This window comes from Papilio polytes, unplaced genomic scaffold (genome assembly GCF_000836215.1).
Source record: "Papilio polytes unplaced genomic scaffold, Ppol_1.0 DF823835.1, whole genome shotgun sequence".
NCBI lineage: Eukaryota > Metazoa > Arthropoda > Insecta > Lepidoptera > Papilionidae > Papilio > Papilio polytes.
The window spans coordinates 1,771,542-1,793,448 of record NW_013525369.1 but is presented as its reverse complement, the minus strand read 5'-3'; the positions used below and the strand labels follow the sequence as shown (position 1 = coordinate 1,793,448).

The 21,907-nt window shown below is 33.0% G+C and overlaps 3 protein-coding genes across 9 annotated transcripts in view; all 3 read left to right on the top strand.

The window, feature by feature from the left end:
* The window catches only part of LOC106103251 (juvenile hormone epoxide hydrolase-like), a 3,833-nt gene extending 2,978 nt beyond the window's left edge, over window positions 1–855 (top strand). The window contains 2 exon segments of the mRNA XM_013282956.1: window positions 129–422; window positions 560–855. Of these exon segments, the coding sequence (XP_013138410.1) occupies window positions 129–422; window positions 560–788 (523 nt within the window). The 3' untranslated portion in view covers window positions 789–855.
* A 1,055-nt stretch (window positions 856–1,910) lies between these two features.
* On the top strand, window positions 1,911–11,403 carry LOC106103247 (juvenile hormone epoxide hydrolase-like). 5 transcript variants are annotated; one of them, XM_013282950.1, is made up of 9 exons: window positions 1,929–2,003; window positions 2,663–2,857; window positions 6,256–6,435; window positions 6,776–7,003; window positions 7,424–7,588; window positions 7,932–8,117; window positions 8,950–9,112; window positions 10,108–10,342; window positions 11,147–11,403. In XM_013282950.1, the coding sequence occupies exons 3-9, from the start codon at window positions 6,256–6,258 to the stop codon at window positions 11,373–11,375; spliced, it is 1,386 nt and encodes a 461-aa protein (XP_013138404.1). In that variant the 5' UTR covers window positions 1,929–2,003; window positions 2,663–2,857; the 3' UTR covers window positions 11,376–11,403. The 5 variants fall into 5 exon arrangements, with proteins under 5 accessions (XP_013138401.1, XP_013138404.1, XP_013138402.1 ...); XM_013282948.1 differs by lacking the exon at window positions 1,929–2,003 and adding an exon at window positions 2,388–2,497; XM_013282949.1 differs by lacking the exon at window positions 1,929–2,003 and adding an exon at window positions 2,408–2,485.
* A 1,093-nt stretch (window positions 11,404–12,496) lies between these two features.
* LOC106103248 (juvenile hormone epoxide hydrolase-like) lies at window positions 12,497–20,246 on the top strand. 3 transcript variants are annotated; one of them, XM_013282954.1, is made up of 8 exons: window positions 12,497–12,526; window positions 14,353–14,546; window positions 15,213–15,440; window positions 15,982–16,146; window positions 17,751–17,936; window positions 18,479–18,641; window positions 19,134–19,368; window positions 19,987–20,246. In XM_013282954.1, the coding sequence occupies exons 2-8, from the start codon at window positions 14,367–14,369 to the stop codon at window positions 20,213–20,215; spliced, it is 1,386 nt and encodes a 461-aa protein (XP_013138408.1). In that variant the 5' UTR covers window positions 12,497–12,526; window positions 14,353–14,366; the 3' UTR covers window positions 20,216–20,246. The 3 variants fall into 3 exon arrangements, with proteins under 3 accessions (XP_013138408.1, XP_013138406.1, XP_013138407.1); XM_013282952.1 differs by having other exon boundaries at window positions 12,520–12,608; XM_013282953.1 differs by lacking the exon at window positions 12,497–12,526 and adding an exon at window positions 12,650–12,740.
* Window positions 20,247–21,907: the final 1,661 nt, after the last annotated feature.

Genomic DNA, 21,907 nt, shown 5'->3' with positions numbered 1-21,907 from the left:
GACAGTATCAAACAGCATATCAATTCCACAAGCCTCAAAAGTTACAACCAGGTTTTACGGAAGAAAGATTCAAGTATGGGATCAGCAATATTGTAGTATTTGTCATAGTTTTTTTTATATACAATAAGGTGACCTTGTGCTGCTTACCTAATGTTCTCAGGACTCATAAAGATATTTTTGGTTCCAGGTGTGGCATTAACGGATTCCCCATCCGGTCTTCTGGCTTACATCCTGGAGAAGTTCTCAGTATGGACTCGTCGTGATCACCGCCACAAGGCAGACGGTGGCCTTGAGTTCCGCTTCACCAAAGCGCAGCTGATCGACAATCTTATGATGTACTGGACCTCGAACTCTATCACCACCTCCATGAGATTGTACTCTGAGGAGATGAGCAGGAAGAACCAACAGCTGGAAATTGGAGAGTAAGTAATCTCAAATGTGTACTGCTAACAATTAAATTCAAATTTGGAAAATTGTCGTTTTAAGAAGCTATCAATAGATGGCGTTTTCTAACGATTTTTTGCACTGCAGTCGTAACCTTTAATATTTTCATCTACAGATATCCAAGCCCAGTACCGACTTGGGCACTACAAGCTAAATACGAAGCTATGTATCAACCCCCTGGTATCCTAAAGCTTAAATTCCCTAATCTTCTGGGCACAACGGTGACGGAAGATGGTGGGCACTTCTTCGCCTTGGAACTGCCTCAAGTTTTCGTTAATGATGTCTTTAAAGCTGTCAACGAGTTCAGGAATTGGCATAAGAAGACTGCAAATACAGAGTTATGAAATGTATAGAAATGCTTTAATTACATTCTTTAATTTATTTCTAAGGAATAAAAACGATTAAAAAGAACTTACCTCTTTCATTTAAGAGTCTTGTATTGGAGACATTTGTTTAGAATTGTACCTTGAAATCCTACTAAGAATATAAATGCGGAAGTTTAAGACGTGTGTTACTATCTGCAAAACTGTTTAACGGGTTTGGCATATTTTTTTTTATAACATAAGGTGGCAAACGTGCAAGCGGCCGCCTGAATCCGCCAAAACGGCGAAGCGACCGGTGCCCATCGACATCCGCAATTGCAGATGTGTTGCCTACCCTTATCCGACGGAGGAAGAGACGTACATAAAGAGGATATTTTCCCTTCCTTTGCATCTCTTCCACCATCAAATCCACTTCCCCTCCCCATCCTCTCCTTATAAGAAAAGGGTGGTAAAGAGAAAGGGACTTACATTAGGCCTCCGGCACTACACTCATCAGACGAAACACGGAATTGTTTCCATTTCACGCCTGTCTTCTGTGTGGTCGTGGTATTACACCGGGCGTGCCGACCAATTCGTGCTAAGATGTTAAAGCGGGCACTACCACTGTAAAAAAACATATATTTTTTGGACAAGGTCGCGGGCAAAATCTAACAGTTTTAAATTATCTAAGTTCCTTATAGCTTATAGCGATATAATGTGTTGTCAAAATAGATGTAGGAAAAACCTTGAACTTGGTTTACAAATGCAGAGTCACGCTCAGTAAAACAGAATTTTATTTTTATTGTGCAACATCTTGTGTAGGGTCACCATAAAATTTTCAAAGATATGGATAGTAGGAATATTTCAAATACGTCATTGTTATAAAACTTATGGAGTATGTACACTTCTAATGTGATAATTTACTTCTTTACCTTTTTGTGATTTAGTTAAAAAATTAAGCGTACATTTTATTTTTCTATATCAGATTAATATTGCGGTAAAGGCTGAATTCAAAATTATTTTTAAAAATAAACGATTTTAAATCTAAAAATACGTTTGTTTTATAATGAAACTAATATTAAAATATATTTGTAAAAAATTTAATAGTGTTGTTACCCTACGGTACTAAGACGTCTAGTCTCTATCAGTTCAGTGGCCATGAGATACGGTACGTAGTCTGTAGTGTTAGTGATTTCAACATTATTTAACATCTAAGTTTTTTATATCTACAATTATAGTGAAGATTAGTCTTTTATGGTAAGCCTTATAACGTCGATTTATATGAATATATACTTCTTCATCTATCTATGTTAATACTTCTATATTCTAGAGACTAGACTACTATGTTAAAACGTAAACACACACTACTTAGTTACGTAGGATGTCAGCAGTCACAGTATATTTTTAAATCATTATTTTTTATTAAGTTATATATTTTCACGGTAAGCACGGTAACTTAAAAAGTAAATTGGCGGGAAAGGTAAAAAACTATATCACAGAAACCAGATTTTGAAATATTACTTTTATTTAAAAAAAAAAATGAACACAGTGATGATCGGAAGAAATAAAAGTTGTTAAAATCGCCGTAAACCGTAATCGTTTTACGCAATGTTAGCACTTCATACGCAGACTTTTAATAATCTGTGGCATTCTTCGACAATTATTTAAAGTTGTCAAATTCAAATTCAAAGGGATGCGAAGTTTAAAACATTTTTGCACTAGTAAATGACTTAAATATTGTAAGTGCAGTGGTAAGTGTTATTTTAATTTTATGTTTGTAATCGATTATACAAAATTCGTTCTTTTTGTTTTTTTAGAAGTTTATTTTGTGAAACCTTACTGTACATATAAGTAAATGTTTATTTTGCGATATTCTGTAATAAATGTTTAGTGTAATAGTTTACATTGGATTGCAGGTGATGACAAGTATTATGAATTTAGTAAATCAACGTATAAACAGCTAAAAGATTAAATGAGAAAATGGATGAACTTAACCTCAAAGTTTGCCAAGAAATGCGCAGTTTTATTACAGAGAAACATATTCAAATCTAATATGACTGTATATAAACTGTAATAAACTATAGCACCGAAAACTTCTACAAGTAAAAAAGGTAAATCACTAAAATTTAGAGTCCTTTGTTGTATATTTTATTCTGAAAATAGATGGGGAGACTGTAGAGGCTTTGGTAGACGGACATAGACATAGAGGTACTAATTGAGACCTGATAGTTTTGTGAAAGTGTACTATGTTTCCTCCCATACCATATTTTGCAAAATTAATAATTTTTTTTATAATCACACTGTATTTTACTAAACATACTTGCAGATATCTACTTTGTTGTAATTTTTTTGTTTAAATGAAATCAAAAGAACTATAAGTAATTTTGGATTAAAATAAAATTATATCCACACTTATTTTTTTTTATAACATAAGGTGGGAAACGAGCAAGCGGACACCTGAATCTGCCAAAATGACGAAGCGACCGCTGCCCATAGACATCCGCAATTGCAGATGCATTGCCTACCCTTATCCGACGGAGGAGGAGACGCACATAAAGAGGATATTTCCCCTTCCTATGCAACTCCTCCACCGTCAAGAAAAGGGTGGTAAAGAGAGAGGGTCTTAACTTAGGCCTCCGGCACCACACTCATCAGACGAAACACAGAATTGCTTCCATATCACGCCTGTCTTCTGTGTGTTCGTGGTATTACACCGGGCGTGCCGACCAATTTGTGCTAAGATGTTAAAGCGGGCACTACCACTGTTGAACTTAGATCCATACAAGTAGAAGAAATAAATGATTCTGAAGAAAGTAATTGGCATATTTTTTTTTTTTCATAAATAATGCAAAATTTGTACTCAGTGTTATGAAAATTCATGCAGACAAAGCTGCATGGGAACAGCTAGACACAGTAAAAGGGTTTATGTATTTGAAGTGAAGTATATGTGACAGTGGCTAAGCCTCCTTTAGCATCTTCAAACAATGTCTAGCTCTCCCGATGCAATACCACGACTACACAGAAGACGCATGAAGTGGAAGCTATTCTGTGTACAGTCTAATGAGTGTGGTGCTGGATGGCCAATTTTAGTCCCATTCCACCCTTTTTTTATAATTGGACTTGATTGGAAAGTGGATTTGATGGTGGAGGTGTCGCATAGGAGGAAATATCCTCTTTATGTGCATCTCCTCCATCGATTTATGGTAGGCAACGCATCTGCAATTACATACATACATATACATCCATATGGGCAGCAGTGCCTTCACCATTATGACAGATTTAGATGACCATTTGCTTGTTTGCTATCTTATTTTATACATATAAAAAAGTAGCATGTATTAGAAACACTGTCTTAACACTTTTTTGACACAACTGTTCACTGAGAGATGTTAGTTGTTACTAGTCTTGGGTAGTACACGTACGATGTACTAAAAAGTAATGTTACTCGGCACTGTACTAAAAGTAATGTTACCGAACGGCTTCTGTTAATCGGACATTTAGTACTTTTAGTACACTACACGATATCGGTGTTCGCCTTTTTGTCAGATTGAAGCATCCACCTTCGATAATGAGTATCAAAAGTGGATAAAATTATTCATAACTAAATTTATTTTCGCTAATAACATATGTTTGACCCTGCTTAAAATTTGATGTGAAGTAATATATAACGCTCGTTATATTCTATTCATGTATTGTGTTTTCACAAATCTGAAGTACTAAAGGTACTAAAAGTGTGTACTAGTACGTTTACCCAATTGTACTAGTACGGTGCGCACTTGCAGATGTCCGATTAAGCCCAAGACTAGTTGTTACTACTTTTTCGTTTGTCATTTTTATCATATAATTACAAAAGGAATATCCATTAATGATAATGTAGAATCATCCTCCGATTTAATTTTTTTAACAAAATTGTGTCATTATACAGTTTATGCAGTAACATCATGTTCAGTAATTTTAGAATGAAAGTAGGGTCACCATGATTTTGACCAAAAAATAGGACACACTTGAAACAAATCCCATACAACATAACTACTACAGATCCTATTACAAGTACAAAAAAATTAAAAAAAAAATTTGAACATAAAGGGCTACAATTCTTCCATACATCATTTTTATGTAAGTCTTATAGTTTAGGCTACGTAAGTAAAGAAAGCAAAAATGACCCGAAATTTCGTCGCGCGATTTTGAGCTAAACTATTTAACTACGTCGTAGTCTTTGACTCCAAAAATCAAACAAAAAAATGGGACCCACCTGCAAGCATTACCTTTCGGATAAAAAATGAATTATCAAAATCGGTCCACTAGCGGCGGAGTTATGCCGTAACACACATAAAAAAAAATAAAAAAACATACAGACGAATTGAGTACCTCCTTCTTTTGGGAAGTCGGTCAAACAAAATATCAAATAACTGAATTCATAGTTTAATTTAAGTTTAATTACAATATAAAAAGTTTACGGCTTTCGTGTTAGTGTTTGTCCGTGCTATTTTTTAAATAAATGGTGATACTATTGTATTACTTTTGCTAGTACGATTTATCTTATCACCATGAGTTCAGGAATCGCTTTTATCACAGTGACAGGGTTATTTCACCAATGTTTAAATATCGTTACATGTCAATATTTCATACAGTTTGTGTTGATTAGTGTAGCAAAAAATACACAATTTAAAGGTTTTTGTATGAATAAATTCACAGACGTAAATTATCTGCATCAAAACAGTAGTCTGTAAAATATAGTAGGGTGGCCATACTAGTAAATTTTAAGGACAGTGTATGTGATTGTGGATCACATTCGAGTCAACAATCGTACTAAGGTAACTAAGGATCTTTCAAGAATCGAGCCTATCGCTTCTTAAGGCCAACAATGTATCTACAATATCTCTGGTATTGCGAATGTCTATGGGCATCGATGTCGATGGTCACCTTAGTGTTATCACTAATTGTTTGCTCCCTTCTCTTATACAGGATGATTCTTAGCGGACGGATCACAAGCTTTGTAGAGAAATTTTATTCTCGTGCCTGAATTCCAATAAAAGGGATCCGAAAGCCCAATTATTAGACTTGTTTAAGAAAAAAAAATCCTGTTAACACATTGTTATGGATGTACAGGCAATTTTTGTTTTTTACAAAAGATTTTTTACCTTTTTTTTTACAAAGTTATTTTTACAAAAATTATACCTAAAACTATGAACGGGCATCAAACTTTGCGGTTAAACGATAGCTATCGAGGTCCTGTAACTCTACAAAGCCGTTGATCCGTTCGTTAAGAATCACCCTGTATAGAAAAATACACGAGAAATCGCTTCATAAAGCAGATGAAGTTACAAGTGTTACCATATTCCATCTCTTGTATCCAATTTCCGAGTCGACCTGTACACGGCCATTTTAGCAACTACATAACTTGACAATGTATTTTGACTATCGTATATTTGATCACTACACAGTTGTGCGATATTTATTTTTATTTAACTAAATAAATTCTCAAATAATAATTTAAATGTGTTTACAGATGGCCAAAATCCTGCTCGGATTTGGTGCCCTAGTGGTAGTCTACATAGCGTGGTCAGCTCTCTCTAGTGAATCTCCTAAACGTCTAGAAATAGATCAAAATGAATGGTGGGGACCAAACGAACTCAGAGGCAAAGAGGACACCAGTATAAAACCTTTTAAAGTACAGTTTACTGATGAGGTATGTATGATTCATAATAATAAAAATAACATTATTGAATCCCGGAAATATGTGTGGTTACCATAGTTATATGTTTGATTTCTCATTAAATTTGATTTACACAATAAATCCGAAACGCAGCAACACAATTTTTTCTAAAATTCTGAGGTTTTTCGATTTTATTAACTGTACAAATAAAATTGGTTTTAGAACAAAGAGGCTGCTGAAAGAATGACAATAATATTATACAACGCCATCTTTCGAATAGAACTGTAATTTAAAAAGTGTTTTAAACGGAAAAAAGATGGCGCTGTACTCAAAATTAATGCCAAAAATTAATAAAAGGAAATCCTATTTTCAGATGATTAAAGACCTTAGAAACCGGTTGAAGAATCATCGACCGTTCACTCCACCTCTAGAGGGTATAGCCTTCCAATATGGATTTAATACCAAAGCAATAGAACCCTGGATTAAATACTGGGCTGAGGAATATCCATTCAAAGAACGGGAGGCATTCTTCAATAAGTTCCCGCACTACAAGACTAATATCCAGGGTTTGGATATACACTTCATTAGAGCTAAACCACAGGTAATATATAATTCAATCTGCTACACGAGTTTAGAAAAAAAAAACTACAGCTGCTAAGATTAGCAGCAAGATAGACTATGTCACAGAGATTTAAAATATATATAGAGTAGGCATAGCTGACATTTCAATTGAAACATTTTTCAAAGAAACTATTGAAAAGCACATTTTTAAATTGCCAATAGATGTCATTAAATAATAAACGTTTCTATATGTTTTTAAGACTCATTTAGTTTATTTTATTATAAAGGGATCTTATAATTTAGTCAAATATTTTATTACATGTCAATACACACGAGGTGGCACAAAACTACTGATATAGCACCTTTCAAAGAAAGTACCAGTGAAAAAGTTTTGTTTACTGCCTCGTCTAATTATTTTAATGTCTACACTATTTTGATTTTTGTAAACCTTTTGTTCCAGGTCCCTTCAAATGTGGAAATAATACCTTTACTAATAATGCACGGCTGGCCGGGCTCCGTGCGGGAGTTCTACGAGGCTATACCCATACTGACACAACAACAGCCAGGCTATAACTTCGCATTTGAAGTGATTGCCCCTAGCTTGCCTGGATTCGGTTTCTCAGACGTAAGTATATCTTATTAAACACTAGCTGTTGCTCGCGACATCGTCCAAGTTAAATTTAAAAATGTAGCCTATGTTACTTACAAAATTACCTTTCTAACTGTGAAATTTTAAATATCGGATTATAGTTTTTGAGTTATTTCAGTATTTACAAAATTTTCCTCGTTAAAATGTTATTAGCGTAGACAACTGCGAAATTTTAGATGGATGTTTGTAAGAATTAGTTAGAATTTGTAGCCTAAGCTGAACGGATCTTGATGAAATTTGGTATATAAGTAGAGGATAGCCTGGTAGAACACATAAGCTATTTTTTGAAGTTAGTAAATAATGTTTTTTTTTAAATCAGGCACCGGTCCGACCTGGGTTATCAACGACACAGATGGCGGTGATTTTCAAGAAATTAATGAAGAGACTTGGCTTCGAGAAGTTCTACATCCAAGGCGGAGACTGGGGCTCCTCCACCGGCGCAGCCATGTCCACTTTATACCCTGAAGATGTACTAGGGTTCCATACAAATATGGCCATTGCACAAGTAAGGAATTTTTTTATTAACTGTGTAATTAAATGTATCTTTGCCTGCTGAATGGTTTGAAAAATCACTATGGCAATGAAGCTTTGATTATTGTCAAACAGCGCCATCTATTTTACGGCAGTGTAAATCACGTATTTCTTTGTTAAGAAATAACATTACCGTTTGTCAATAATTTAGCAAAAGATGGCGTTAAATTTAGTTAATTTTTTATTTACAATATTCGGTTGACATTTCTAATTATTATTATTAAAATATACCATTAATGAAGACATATAGTTTTGTTATTAGTTTCTTGAATTTGATCTTACTTATTTTTTTATAGGGTAAATAATATGGTCACAATGGTGTTTAAAGTTTGCCCTTTAGCTATCAAGCAGCGCCATCTATTTGACGTTGTTGTAAGTGAAACCTATTTGGTGTTTTGCAGTGTAAGACTGGCCGTATTTAAATAATGACATAATGTTAATTTAATTTTGACTTGTTCGAATGTAGAGAAAAAGAACATGTCTAGAATAGTATAAAAATAATATCTTGTTTTTATACACCGTTGTATTGATATTAATTTATATGAGAATAAATAACAATCTTTATTTATTTAATCATTTTTGTGTGCTGGCTAAACCAAATTACTATCAGACGTCAGTGTAACTATTTCAATACTGATAAATTACTTTACCACCTGTCAATAATTTAACAATAGATGGCGTTAATTTTAATTTTTAATGACAAAGCTGTGTGAAATTTTTTTTTATTATAACGACATATAGTTAGTATAATTCTGTTTAAATTAGTTTTTATTTGGATTACATCTTACTTAAATTATTGTTTTCAGGGTAAACAGGGTGGTTTCAAAACAATGATCGGCGCTTTCTTCCCATCTTTAGTGGTGGAGAGTCACCTCGCAGACAGAATGTATCCTTTATCGGATTTCTTTGCTTTTATAATGGAAGAATTTGGATATTTCCATCTTCAGGCAACCAAACCTGATACAGTAGGTATGTATATTTCAGATTCGCCTATTATTTAACTTGACTAAGTTTTTTTGAAGTAAAAAAGAACAGATCACTTCAGAAGATTGTTTTAATTTATACTAATACGAGCTGTTGCCCGCGACTTCGTCCGCGTGGTATTAGACAACATACAAACTATATAAATTACAAAAAGCTACGTATCCCTCGGGAACCGGACATTTCTCGGGGATGAATCTCATCCCATGTGTACTCCAGACTTTGTTTTACATCTGTGACAAATTGCAATAAGATATATTGAACCGTTGCAGAATGTTTGAGTAAACATTAAAAAACTAAATTAATGAATCCCACGGGAACCGTAACTATTCCCGGGATAAAAAGTAGCCTATGTGTTCTTCCAGACTACGCTCTAAACCTGTGCCAAATTTCATGGAGATCCGTTCAACCGTTTAGGCTACAAATGCTAACAAACATCCATCCATCTAAACTTTAAAGAGGAAAGATTTATATTTTTGTATGTATTGAAATAACTCAAAAACTACTGGACCTATTATAAAAATTATTTCAAATTAATTTATCTTTGAGTAACTTAGGCTATGTTTTTTTTATTATTTTTTAAATACCACGGGGATATAGTTATTTATAGGAGGGAAGCAATTTAAATAAAAAATAAAATTACTAGATGTTGCTGTTATATGATATATGAATAAACTTGTGTAGTTTGGCGACTATCTGTGGCAGTATCTTTTTTGTTACATAAATAAATCTTATTTCTGATTAATATTATAAATGTGAAAGTATAGATAGATGTTTGTTAGAGTTTGTAGCCTAAACAGCTGAACGGATCTTGATGAAATTTGGTATAGATTTAAAGGATATGGAAGACCACATAGGCTACACTTTTGATTTTTTTTAATCCCACGCAGACGAAAGCTAGTATAAATAAAATAAATTGGCTTTGAGATTTGCTGTTACATTTTCTTCATCAGTCAGAATTACCAAATTCTTCGTGTTCCCAGGTGTTGCATTAACAGATTCACCTTCCGGTCTTCTCGCGTATATTCTGGAGAAGTTTTCCACCAACACCAACCGCGACCACCGCAAGCTGCCCGACGGAGGTCTGGAGAGACGCTTCACGAAGACGCAGCTCATTGACAACCTGATGGTCTACTGGGCCACCAACAGGATCACCACCTCCATACGGCTGTACGCCGAGGACACCAGCAACAAGAACAGACAACTGGAAATAGACGAGTAAGTCTTAATGTATGGATATTGAATGAAATGCGTCCTCCCTAAATATAGCTTCCATATATATAATCTGTACTAATATTATAAAGTTGATAAATTTGTATTTATGTATGTATTTAAATAACTAAAAACTACTGGACCGATTTTAAAATTCCTTCAATATTAAAAAGCTAAGTGAGTAACTTAGGCTAGATTTTTCAATTTCACTTAAACGAAGTCGCAAGCAACAGCTAGTATTATATAGTCAACTGTTGCACGCGACTTCCTCCGTGTGGAATTAAAAAGATAACTAAAAAACCTAGCCTAAGTTACTCACTTAGCTTTTTAATGTTGAAGGAATTTTAGAATTGGGTTAGTTTTTGAATTATTATTATTACCTCCTTATACTTATTCCATATATCTTTATTTCTTATTCTCTACATAATACATTTTACAAGATTTGTATAAAAATAAAATAAAATACATTATATAGTAAATAGATATCTATTTATATCATTAATAATATAGATTTAAATAGATCAAGAAAACCCACGGAATACGAGTAGTATGTAACCTTACCTCTTAAATAATTTTAGCTTACAAGAAGCCAGAATATAACTAGTTTTTGGGCTATATTTTTTAATAAAAAAGTAGCGTCTTTAATAATATTAATTCTAACTTTGTAATTCAATTATTTATTTGTCAAATCTCTCAATGTTTTTTAAGCTTTGATCCACGATTAAAATTTACTTGATTCCAACAAAGTTAGGTGTATTTATATTGTTTTTTTTTTAATTATTCGAGTGTAAATAACGATTTTTTTCTTAGTTACCCAACTCTGGTACCGACATGGGCTTTCCAAGCGAAATACGAAGGTGTCTACCAACCTCCAAGTATTTTGAAGACAAAATACGAAAATCTTCTGGGAACCACAGTTTTAGAAGACGGAGGACATTTCCTGGCGTTCGAATTACCAGAAATCTTCGCCAAAGATGTGATCAAAGCTGTCAATGAGTTTAAAAATTGGCACAAAAGTCAACCGAAGACGGAATTGTAAATAATACAATAAAGTTATTTTTTACTAATAAACTGGTTTTTTTACCTCGTCTAAAGAAATCAGATACAAAAATGGGTTTTCAAGGTTGTTTTTTTTATAAAAATTAAGCTTGAGGGATATTGTAAGAAGTGATTTTGACCACTTATTCATTATCAGTAGGTGATTATTATGCACTATCAAGCTAACCTAGTTGGACAAGATTAGGGTTACCATTCTTATGTACAAAAATCAGGACAATAAAGCAATAATTGCGAAAAAACCTTTAAAAAATAGTTAACCTCATCAAATATGAGACTGATCTGACCAATTATTTTAGGCAAAGTGTCCACTTGCCACTTTAGTGTATTTTTGGCTGTATAACCTATTCTCAATGTCTAAAAGTTTTAGCCCTAGACCTAAGTTTAGAACCCATAACAGACAGCTATAGACAGACGTCGATAGCTGTCTGTTATATAGACATATTTGGCTGAAAATTATCATGGTTTCTAAAAGTCGATTTTAAAATAGCAGTCCCATCCCGCTCGGCAAGTATGGACATTTTTTTGATCCTAATATGATAAATGCGAAAGTTTATATAGATGTTTGTTAGAGTTTGTAGCCTAAACTGATGAACGGATCTCGATGAAATTTTGCAAAGATGTAGAGTATAGTGTGGAAGACACATAGGCTACTTACTTTAGTTTTTTTTTTATTTCACGAAAGGATACGCGGGCGGAAGTTGGTATCACATGATATTAAAATAAAGAATATTTTACTCACTGCTAATGCAGGTTTTTAATGTCAAAAGAAGTTTTTAAATCGTTCCAGTAGTTTGTGATATTACATACAAAAACATAAATCCTTTATAACATTAGTATAGAGAAATAAATCTAGATTATTCAGCACTGACACTTTTTTTTTATTCCGCGCTGTCAAATGACGACCGGACCGCTATCACGAACGGGTAGACCGATTTGGACGGGACTTTAAAAGGTAGCTGTTAAAGTGCACACTGGAATGTTCTGATAACGAAATTTGTTAGGACAGCTGGTTTCAATAATAAAGATGGAATATACCATTTTCATTCGAATGTGGCCACCCTATTACAATATCGATCGCGTCATGTCGACGAATCATTTTCAGCGCGCGTCCAGCGAACGCGCTTGTTCATAGTGAGTTAACAATTTTGTTGTTTAAATAACGTTATTCAAATATTGTTTTTTATTAGTAGTGCTAGTGGAGACCTATAAAAAGGTAAATAAATCTTACTAATATTATAAATACGAAACTTTAGATAGATAGTGGGAATGTTTTAGAAAATCGTGTATAATTTATAAAACAATTAATTTGCCGGCTAACTATGTAATAAGTGCAATAATACTCCATGTAAGTGATTTTGATATTGTCTTTTTAAGAATTAAGTCTTTAAACCTAAGACCTATGTTTGTAGCCTAAACTGCTGAACGGATCTAGATGAAATTTGGCATAGGTAGAGGATAGTCTGGAAGAATACATAGACTACTTTTGTTTTTTAAATACAAAGCGTACAAATTCGCGGAGTAAAGCTAATAATTGAATAATACAATGTATTTAAGTTTTAAATGTATATGATGTTTCTGTGTAGATATTTTTAAAACGACTTATTTTTTGTACCGATTTTTATGCTAATATTATTCTTGAGAACGAAGTGTGTTTTCCGTGACCGTGAACAAAATAGTCATTTATGGAATACTAGCTCGGGTTTTCCTCCGCGCGGAATAATTGTAATTAATGTAGTCTACTAGTTTTCGCCCCCGACTCTGTCCGCGTGGAATAAAAAAAACAAAAGTAGCCTATGTGTTCTGCCAGACTATCCTCTAAACCCATGCCGAGTTTCATCAATCGGTTCAGCAGTTTAGGCTACAAACTCTAACAAACATCCATCTAAACTTTCGCATTTATAATATTTGTAACGTTACTCATTGACAACGTATTGGTGAATGAATTTTTAAAATCGGCCTAGTAGTTTTTGAGTTATTTCAATACATACAAAAATACATTTTTTCCTGTATATTAGTACAGATATAGAAAAAAACGCTAAAAAATGCAAAACAGATATCATATCGCTGGACAAAACTATTTAGCATATATTAACTGATAAACACACAAGGGGAAGAGAATTCATCACATAAAAATATTGCGGTCTCACTTTTTCCTGAATGCAAGAAAGAGATAACAGCATATTACTTTATGTAAATTCATGGTACATTACGGAAGCATGCAGACGAAAACACATAGAGAAATAGATACAAAAATCATTGTTAAGGATGATTCGCAAAAGATACATAGGTTTTTAATGATAAAATCGATATATCTCAGGGGTTTTTAACAATTGGTATATTTCATCACGCGACTTATTTTAGTAACATCTTTCCATCCTTATCTTCAGTCCTTATTTACAGTGGTAGAGCCCGCTTTAACATCTTCGCATGAATGGGCCGGCGCGCCCGGTGTAATACCACGACCACACATAAAACAGGCGTCAAGTGGAAGATTCCGCGTTTTGTCTGATGAGTGTGTAGGAGGCCTAATTTTAGTCCTTTTCCCTTTGAACTCTTTCTAAAGAGGAAAGTATGGGAAGGACAAGTGGATTTGATTACGAAATATTCACAACTAGCTGTTACTAGAACTCGCCCTCGTGAAATAAAAAAAACATACAAACGAATTGAGTACCTCCTTCTTTTGGGAAGTAGGTCAAAATAGCCTATGTTACTCATTGATAACGTAGTTTTTAAATAGTGATAGAATTTTTGAAATCGGCCCAGTAGTTTTTATTTCAATACATACAAAAATACAAAAGAACAAATCTTTCATCTTTATAATATTAGTATAGAGTATAGATAAAAAGATTACTTAATGAAATGACTTTAAAATTATAAAAATAGCACTTTGATTTTTAAAGGTTTACTACCTCTGATCTGTCTTGTAATATATAATTAACAGCATATGTTGTTTGCAGAATTAACTTCACAAATGTCTAAAGTATTGTTCGGCTTGTTGGCCGTTGTAGCGGCTTACATCTGTTGGTCAATATTCAGCACCGGGTCATCACAACCGCCTAGACTAGACCCTGAAGAATGGTGGGGGCCGAAGGAACTAAAAGGCAAGCAGGATACGAGTATAAGGCCGTACCAAGTTAAATTTACTGATGAGGTAAGTTGGACTTTGTTTTATTATAATGACTAACAAAAGTAAGATTGACTCTTAGAATTTATGTTTTAAAAGTTTATTTTAAAACTAGTTCTTGCTCGCGACTTCGCCCGCTTTAAATTAGATAAGTAATAAATAACATAGCCTTTCTTACTCACTGATAACGTACTTTTTAAATAGTGAAAGAATTTTTGAAACGGCCCAATAGTATTTGAGATAAATAAAAAATACAAATCTATCCTCTTTATATTAGTAGTAACTTTCGCCCGCTACTCCGTCCGCATGGAATTAAAAAAATAAAACGTACTCAGTTTTATTTTTTTTTTAATTCCACGTCTTCTTCAGGAATATCCTCTGCATCTATGCCAAATTTCGTCGTGAACTGTTCAGCAGTTTAGGCTACAAACTCTAACAAACATCCATCTAAACTTTCGCGTTTATAACATTAATAAGATATTTTTGCAATTGCTATCAAAAACGTGATCTATTTCACGAAAGCTATCCATATAATGTAAATAAAGCCTTATTTTAAATTTGGATCGATTGATTAGGATCGAACGTTTCGGCATTTATTTAAAAAAAAACACACTTGAAAACATGAAAAAAAGACTTTTTAAACTTTTCTTCAGATCTGGTAACGAGAATTTTCATTCCATATTTTTTTCACAGATGATAAAAGATCTAAGACATCGTTTGAAAAACCATCGTCCGTTAGTACCGCCTTTAGAAGGTATCGCATTCCAGTACGGTTTCAACAGCAAAGCGATAGAACCCTGGCTGAAGTACTGGGCTGAAGAGTACCCATTCAAAGAACGGGAAGCGTTTTTGAATAAATATCCCCATTTTAAAACGAATATACAAGGTCTTGATATACATTTCATACGAGTTAAACCACAGGTAAGATTATAATTTCGTTACGAAATGATCCAAAGAGATTAAAAAATACACAGAGTAGGCATAGACACCACTCGAAATATTTGTCACATAATTCTCACTATGTAAATAGAACCTTAAAACCATTAGGTTATTATATTTAAAAATATTTTAATGTTTACATTTTTTTTTGCAAAATACGCGCCAGTCGTAGAGTTGCGGATACCTTAGCCCCTTCCATTACTACATTTTCTTTTGTAATATTGTTTAGTTTTATAACAAAAGATGGAGCTTATTATGATTTTGAAAAATGTTTTATAATTTGCCTATACATGAGGTACTAAACTTGACAACTAACATATTACCTTTTAAAGAAGTTACCGGAGAAAATATTGTTGACTATGTCTAGTCTATATTATTCTTAATATCTGCATGCTACACTCCGACAAGGATCTTTTGTTAAATCAGTGAAACTTTTTGATATCGTCAAAGAGCATTAACTAGCAGTTTCTCTTGCTGGTTTATTTCGTACTAACACTGATTTGACTCACGACATTTCAATCAGGTACCAGCAGGAGTGGAAGTAGTGCCTCTACTCTTAATGCACGGCTGGCCGGGCTCCGTGAGAGAGTTCTATGAAGCTATACCTTTGCTGACTAAACAACAACCAGACTATAACTTTGCTTTTGAAGTTATAGTACCAAGTCTACCTGGATATGGATTCTCCGATGTAAGTACAACGCCATCTATCGGTCGATGTTGAAATGTAGAAATTTTTGAAAGGTTTATTTAGTTGAAAATAACCGATCAAATGTTTATAAGCGTTATACATTTTTAATAGTCAAAAAATTTTCAAAAATTTTTTTTTCTATAAATTTGTAATTTACGTTTTTCTCTATGTTTCGATTAAAGAGGTATTCTAGTACTTCACAGTATTTACAATCTCTAAAATTATTTGGATAAATTACAAAATCTAGACAATAACATGAATAATGACATGACAACGCATGAAAAGCGGATTTGACAGTGGAGGAGACGCATGAGAAGGGGGACTGTCCTCTTTATGTGCGTCTCCTCCGTCAAAGAAGGGTAACGCATCTGCAATTGCGGATGTCTATGGGTAGCGGTCGCTTTCCATTTCGGTGGATTCAGGCCGCTTGCGAGTTTGCCACCTTATATTATAAAAAAAATGTTAGTCCAAAACTACGCACTTAACTAACACTCGATTGTTTTATCATTTTGTTTGTAACGTTTTTTTCTATCATTATTTTACCAACTGTATAATTAACATCTTCTGGAAACAAATGATTTTATTATTATTAAAACAGAAACCAATATGATCGCCGTTAATACGGCTGTTTTTACATACTGTTTTTCTGTTTTTGAAGTCGGTGTCAGATTCATTACTTAATTGTTACTATACTTTCAATTGTCAATTGTTATGGCAAAATGTGGAAACCCTTATGTAGAAATATCACTGCTTACCTTGGCTGACACCGACATCAAAGTAATAATAATTGTACAATATAGACATAACAGTTACAATAAGGTAGGTTTACTTTTTTCAAGGAATTATTTCGTTACTTTTTAGTGTACTGTTTTTTTTGAGAATATTATGTTTTTGGTGTATTTTTTTTTGTTTTTAGTGCATTTTGTTTTGTTTTTAGTGTATTTTGTTTGGAAGTCGGTTTTTTTTTTAAATTATATTGACGTCATCGTGGTTAAATATTTCACCATAATATCTATCAGCATGCTTTAGGTAGAAGTTCCTTATTCTTTATTTATCAAGATCCCATTTCGCAAGGCATTATATTTCATTAACCATGATTTGCCAAAAATCCGCGCCAGCCGCTTGTCATGGTAACATCACTAGCGATAAAATAAAATAACAATTTTGACGCTGGTCGCATATTTTTGACAAATCATGGCTGTTGAAATATTATTATGCAATGATTACGAAATGATATCTTAACCAATTTATATCGATATCTTTAGTATTGTTATAAAGAAGAAAAATATCTATTTTTGTATGTATTAAAATAACTCAAAAACTACTGAGCCAGGAGACACACATATAGAGGATATATTTACCCTTTTTATGTGTCTCCTACACTGTCAAATTCACTTTTCCTTCCCATACTTCCTCTCAAGAAAAGGGTGAAAAGGGAAAGGGACTAAAATTAGGCCTCCGGCACCACACTCATCAGACGGAATTGCTTCCATTTGACGCCTGTCTTCTGTGTGGTCGTGGTATTACACAGGGCGAGCCGGCCTATTTATGCGAAGATGTTAAAGCGGGCACTACCACTATTTACATGTATATTCGTTATCTAGGCACCAGTCCGTCCAGGCGTTGCTCCTGGACAGATAGCAGTCATCTTCAAAAACCTGATGAACAGGCTTGGCTTCAAGAAGTTCTACATCCAGGGCGGCGACTGGGGCTCGGCGATCGCGTCCGCACTTGCTACATTATACCCTAATGAAATTTTGGGACACCATACTAATTTCCCGATGGTTCAAGTAAGGATTTTATAATACTTCTTACTACACTCAAGAGCATTGATTCCGGGTCACTTAAAAAAAATATCTTAAACTAATGTGCTAGCTTAATGAAATAAACGGTGTTGATGATATTACACTTAAATTAAAATCCTAATGAGGGAAAGAGACCATAAGTTGCTGCCAACATCAAAGATGCAGGTTGTCGTCATGTCATGTCATTTGGGCATTTGTAATTGATAATTTGACAAATGTAAATAATAAAATAAAATTTTCATAATTCCATGCGGATGAAGTCGCACGGAAATAGCTAGTTTTAAATAAGTTAGCATTCTTAAGTTACGATTAATGAGATATAAAGTTTATTTTAAGTCAACCGGATTCAATGCTCTTGAGTGTATTACAAATGCGAATGTTTAGATGGACGTTTGTTAGAGTTTGTAGCCTAAACGAGAACTCGATGAATGTCATAGATGTAGAAGATAGTCTGGAAGAACACATAGGCTACATTAGTAAGATTAATTCATTCCGATTCATTCTCTATACATTATTTTTGTTTTCAGAACAAACAGGCTGTCTACAAAACGATATTGGGCTCTTTCTTCCCATCTCTAGTTGTGGAGAGTCACCTAGCGAGTCGCATGTATCCTCTATCTTCTTTGTTCTCTTATCTTCTAGAAGAGACTGGATACGCACATATACAGGGCACTAAACCTGATACAGTTGGTAAGTGTATTGTTACATGTATTACTAAATGTCCCCACTGAGGGGCTCGGAACCTACCCTAAGTTAAGGGTCACTAGGACATAGTCAAATGATTTGACACATGTATTTTAGTATATTCTAATATGTGCAGGTTCCTTTACGGGAAGAGAGCTCGTACATGACTATGTTATCGCACAACTGTTCAGTTTCGATTTGATTTATATGAACTTGTATGGAACAAACACTATTCGATTTTTAGTTGTGCAACTAAACAGTTTAGCTGCGAAACAATCGACAATAGTTGTCCGATAGTTTAGTCAAAGGTGTACGCCTGCTTTAAGAATTTTGAATAAATATACATATGACAGTAATAGAAAAAACTTGGTATATGTCGGGATTCGAACCCAGAATCTACAGATATGAACGCGCTTTATCCAAAATTATTTTGAGTTTTGGCTTATTAAGTTCAGAAAAGTTTTGTATTTATTGTTTTTCTTATCTGTTGTCTCCCAGGCGTCGGTCTAACAGACTCCCCTTCAGGTCTCCTAGCCTATATCCTGGAGAAGTTCTCTACATGGACTAATGTTGAACACAAGTTGAAACCTGACGGAGGTTTAGAGTTCAGATTTACGAAGGACAAACTTATCGATAATCTTATGATTTACTGGACTTCTAATTGTATTACTACATCTATGAGAATTTATTCTGAAGAAATGAGTATTAAGAACAGACAGTTGGATTTGAATTCGTAAGTATTTTCTTTATAAAAGCATCTAATGACAGTTATATTAACAAAGGCGCCTGTGGTATTTTAGTGAGCAATTTTCCTTTTCGAAATAAACAAGCAAAAAGAATAAACAAAATATATTTTTTTCGATTCGATTTCGAAATTCGAATTTGGTAATTACAAAAATGGCGACATTTCCCGCGCATTTGCTGCTCCCTCATTGGCTCAGTATTTCAAGGTGACTTTGTTAGGTCACAAAACTGCCAACTGCCTAATCCTTTTAACTCTTTTAACTCAAAAACTACTGAACCGATTTCAAAAATTCTTTCACCATTAAAAACCTACGTTATCAGTGAATAACATAGGCTATGTTCTTTTATTATTTTTAATATCTACGCAACAGTTAGTATTTATTAGTATGTTTGTTAGAGTTTGTAGCCTGCTGAACGGACCTCGATGAAATTTTGCATGTTCGTTAAAGGCAGTCTAAAAGAACATATAGGTTACTTACTTTTGTTTCTTTTTTAATTCCACGCGGAAGAAGTCGCGGGCGAAAGCTGTATAATTGTCACTATCTATGTAAACGTTAGCACACTGTACAGCAGTGTTTAACTAGCTATATGTATTTTTTGTCCTCAGTTATATCACGCCAGTTCCAACATGGGCTTTCCAAACAAAGAGTGAAATGATATACCAACCTCCGAGTATTCTGAAGACGAAGTACATCAACCTCTTAGGTGCGACAGTTTTAGAAGATGGCGGACATTTCCTTGCTTTAGAACTACCTCAAATATTTGTTAATGATGTTTTTAAAGCTGTTAAAATATTTAAGAATTGGCATAATCAAAATAAGAATACTGAATTGTAAGTTGTTAAATATAATTCTTTAGTTTTGTTTATGTTTGATTGTTTTCTTTTTCTAAAAAACCCTGCGATATTCCGCCGCCATTTTATTTTAAGCCGCCATTTTAAGACGAGAAACAATTGAAATAAAAATACTTGTACAATTTATGAATTTATTAGGCATTTAGCATTACATAGATTCATGTATAATTTAAATATAGTCTCAGTTTGAGTCGAGTAAATTGATTATTGTCAATTAATATTGTCACACGTTGAATACTTACCTAGTTTCTAAAATAGAATTTGAAAATTTTCGTTGCAAGAAGAGTGAAATAAATTACAAGCTAGAAATGTAAATATTTTTTTTTAGCTCACATTTTGTACAATCTAAAGTCTTTTAAGAAAACACTAAGCTAGTTAAAGCCTTTCTATTTTAATTATTGTCTACAGTTGAATACATACTCTGATTTTTATTCAAACTTATAAAAAAACATAAAATTCAATTATTAGACTTTAAGAAAGCGCCATCTATTAGAATATTTTAAAAATAAAATCTTAAATTGTCGAAATCATACCAATAGATGGCGTTGTAACAAAACTTCATATAATTACTTGAAAATATCACCTGAATTTAAAATAACAAAGATGTTAATTGTTATTTGTTCAAGTTTTATATGATTTATCATAAAATTCAACTTAAAATAACATTTGTCATTAACACAGTTAGAAAATTAAAAAAAATAGGTTTTTAGCTTACATTCGCATCTAAACACATAACCTAAGACCTAGGACAGGCACATTGCTAACACATTACGATTGCTAAAGAGCTACTTATTTAATATCAAATAACTAACACTTAAGAAAATTATACAATTCAAGTCAATTTTGTTTAATTCAATAACAAAAAAATCATTTAAAACAAATTACACAGATAACCTAAAAAAATAGCTGTAATCGAAAAAATATACAATTTTGATAATAGCCGACAATAAAATGACATACATAAAGTATAAAAAAACGTTTTATACATAGTTTTAAAATAGTAACTTATCATAAAAAGGTTAATAACATCAAATGCTTACATTTTCCCTTTCAAGATACTTTCTAATAAGTTTTTTAGTACGACAAATTACTGAGCATTTTATTAATATAGTATTTCGTCAATATTTAATATAACAAAATTATTTTTATTAATAAAGTATAAGCCTATTTCTACTTTAGCAAGCAAACTTATGACAAGCGAATTTTTTTGTCAAATACATTTAAAATCGTTATTTATATAAAAATCTACAAAATGTATAAATTTCACAACCTATTCATTTGTCTATTTTTTCATAAACGATTTTAAGCAATCCAGAACTATTTACCTCGTATATTATTTTAATTACATATTGAAAATTTAATTTACCTTAAATTCCTTTATATAACATTTTCATAAATTGTATTCAAACAAAATTTACTCACCCACTCAAAACTGTGTAATTCTCTTCCTTTAATAAACAAAAAACAGTGTTATTTGTCTGTTATAGAGTGTCTAAATAATTTAGATTAGTTTGACAATTCTTTTCAAATTTAGTAGGGATGGGTTGTGTAAAATCAGGCATGAATCTTATCGATTTTTATTCTTATAGAAGTTGGAATCGATAGATTCATAGTTATAACTTATAAAATAAAAAAACACCGTTTTCTCAAATTAATAATGACCATAAAAAATAAT

Excerpts from the sequence above, each read along its gene's own strand:
- LOC106103248 (XM_013282954.1), top strand. The coding sequence starts at position 14,367 with ATGTCTAAAGTATTGTTCGGCTTGTTGGCCGTTGTAGCGGCTTACATC. Across the intron at positions 14,547-15,212 it reads AAGTTAAATTTACTGATGAG|ATGATAAAAGATCTAAGACA; the intron begins GTAAGTTGGACT and ends TTTTTTTCACAG. Across the intron at positions 16,147-17,750 it reads CTGGATATGGATTCTCCGAT|GCACCAGTCCGTCCAGGCGT; the intron begins GTAAGTACAACG and ends TTCGTTATCTAG.
- LOC106103247 (XM_013282947.1), top strand. Across the intron at positions 6,436-6,775 it reads AAGTACAGTTTACTGATGAG|ATGATTAAAGACCTTAGAAA; the intron begins GTATGTATGATT and ends TCCTATTTTCAG. Across the intron at positions 10,343-11,146 it reads AGACAACTGGAAATAGACGA|TTACCCAACTCTGGTACCGA; the intron begins GTAAGTCTTAAT and ends TTTTTTTCTTAG.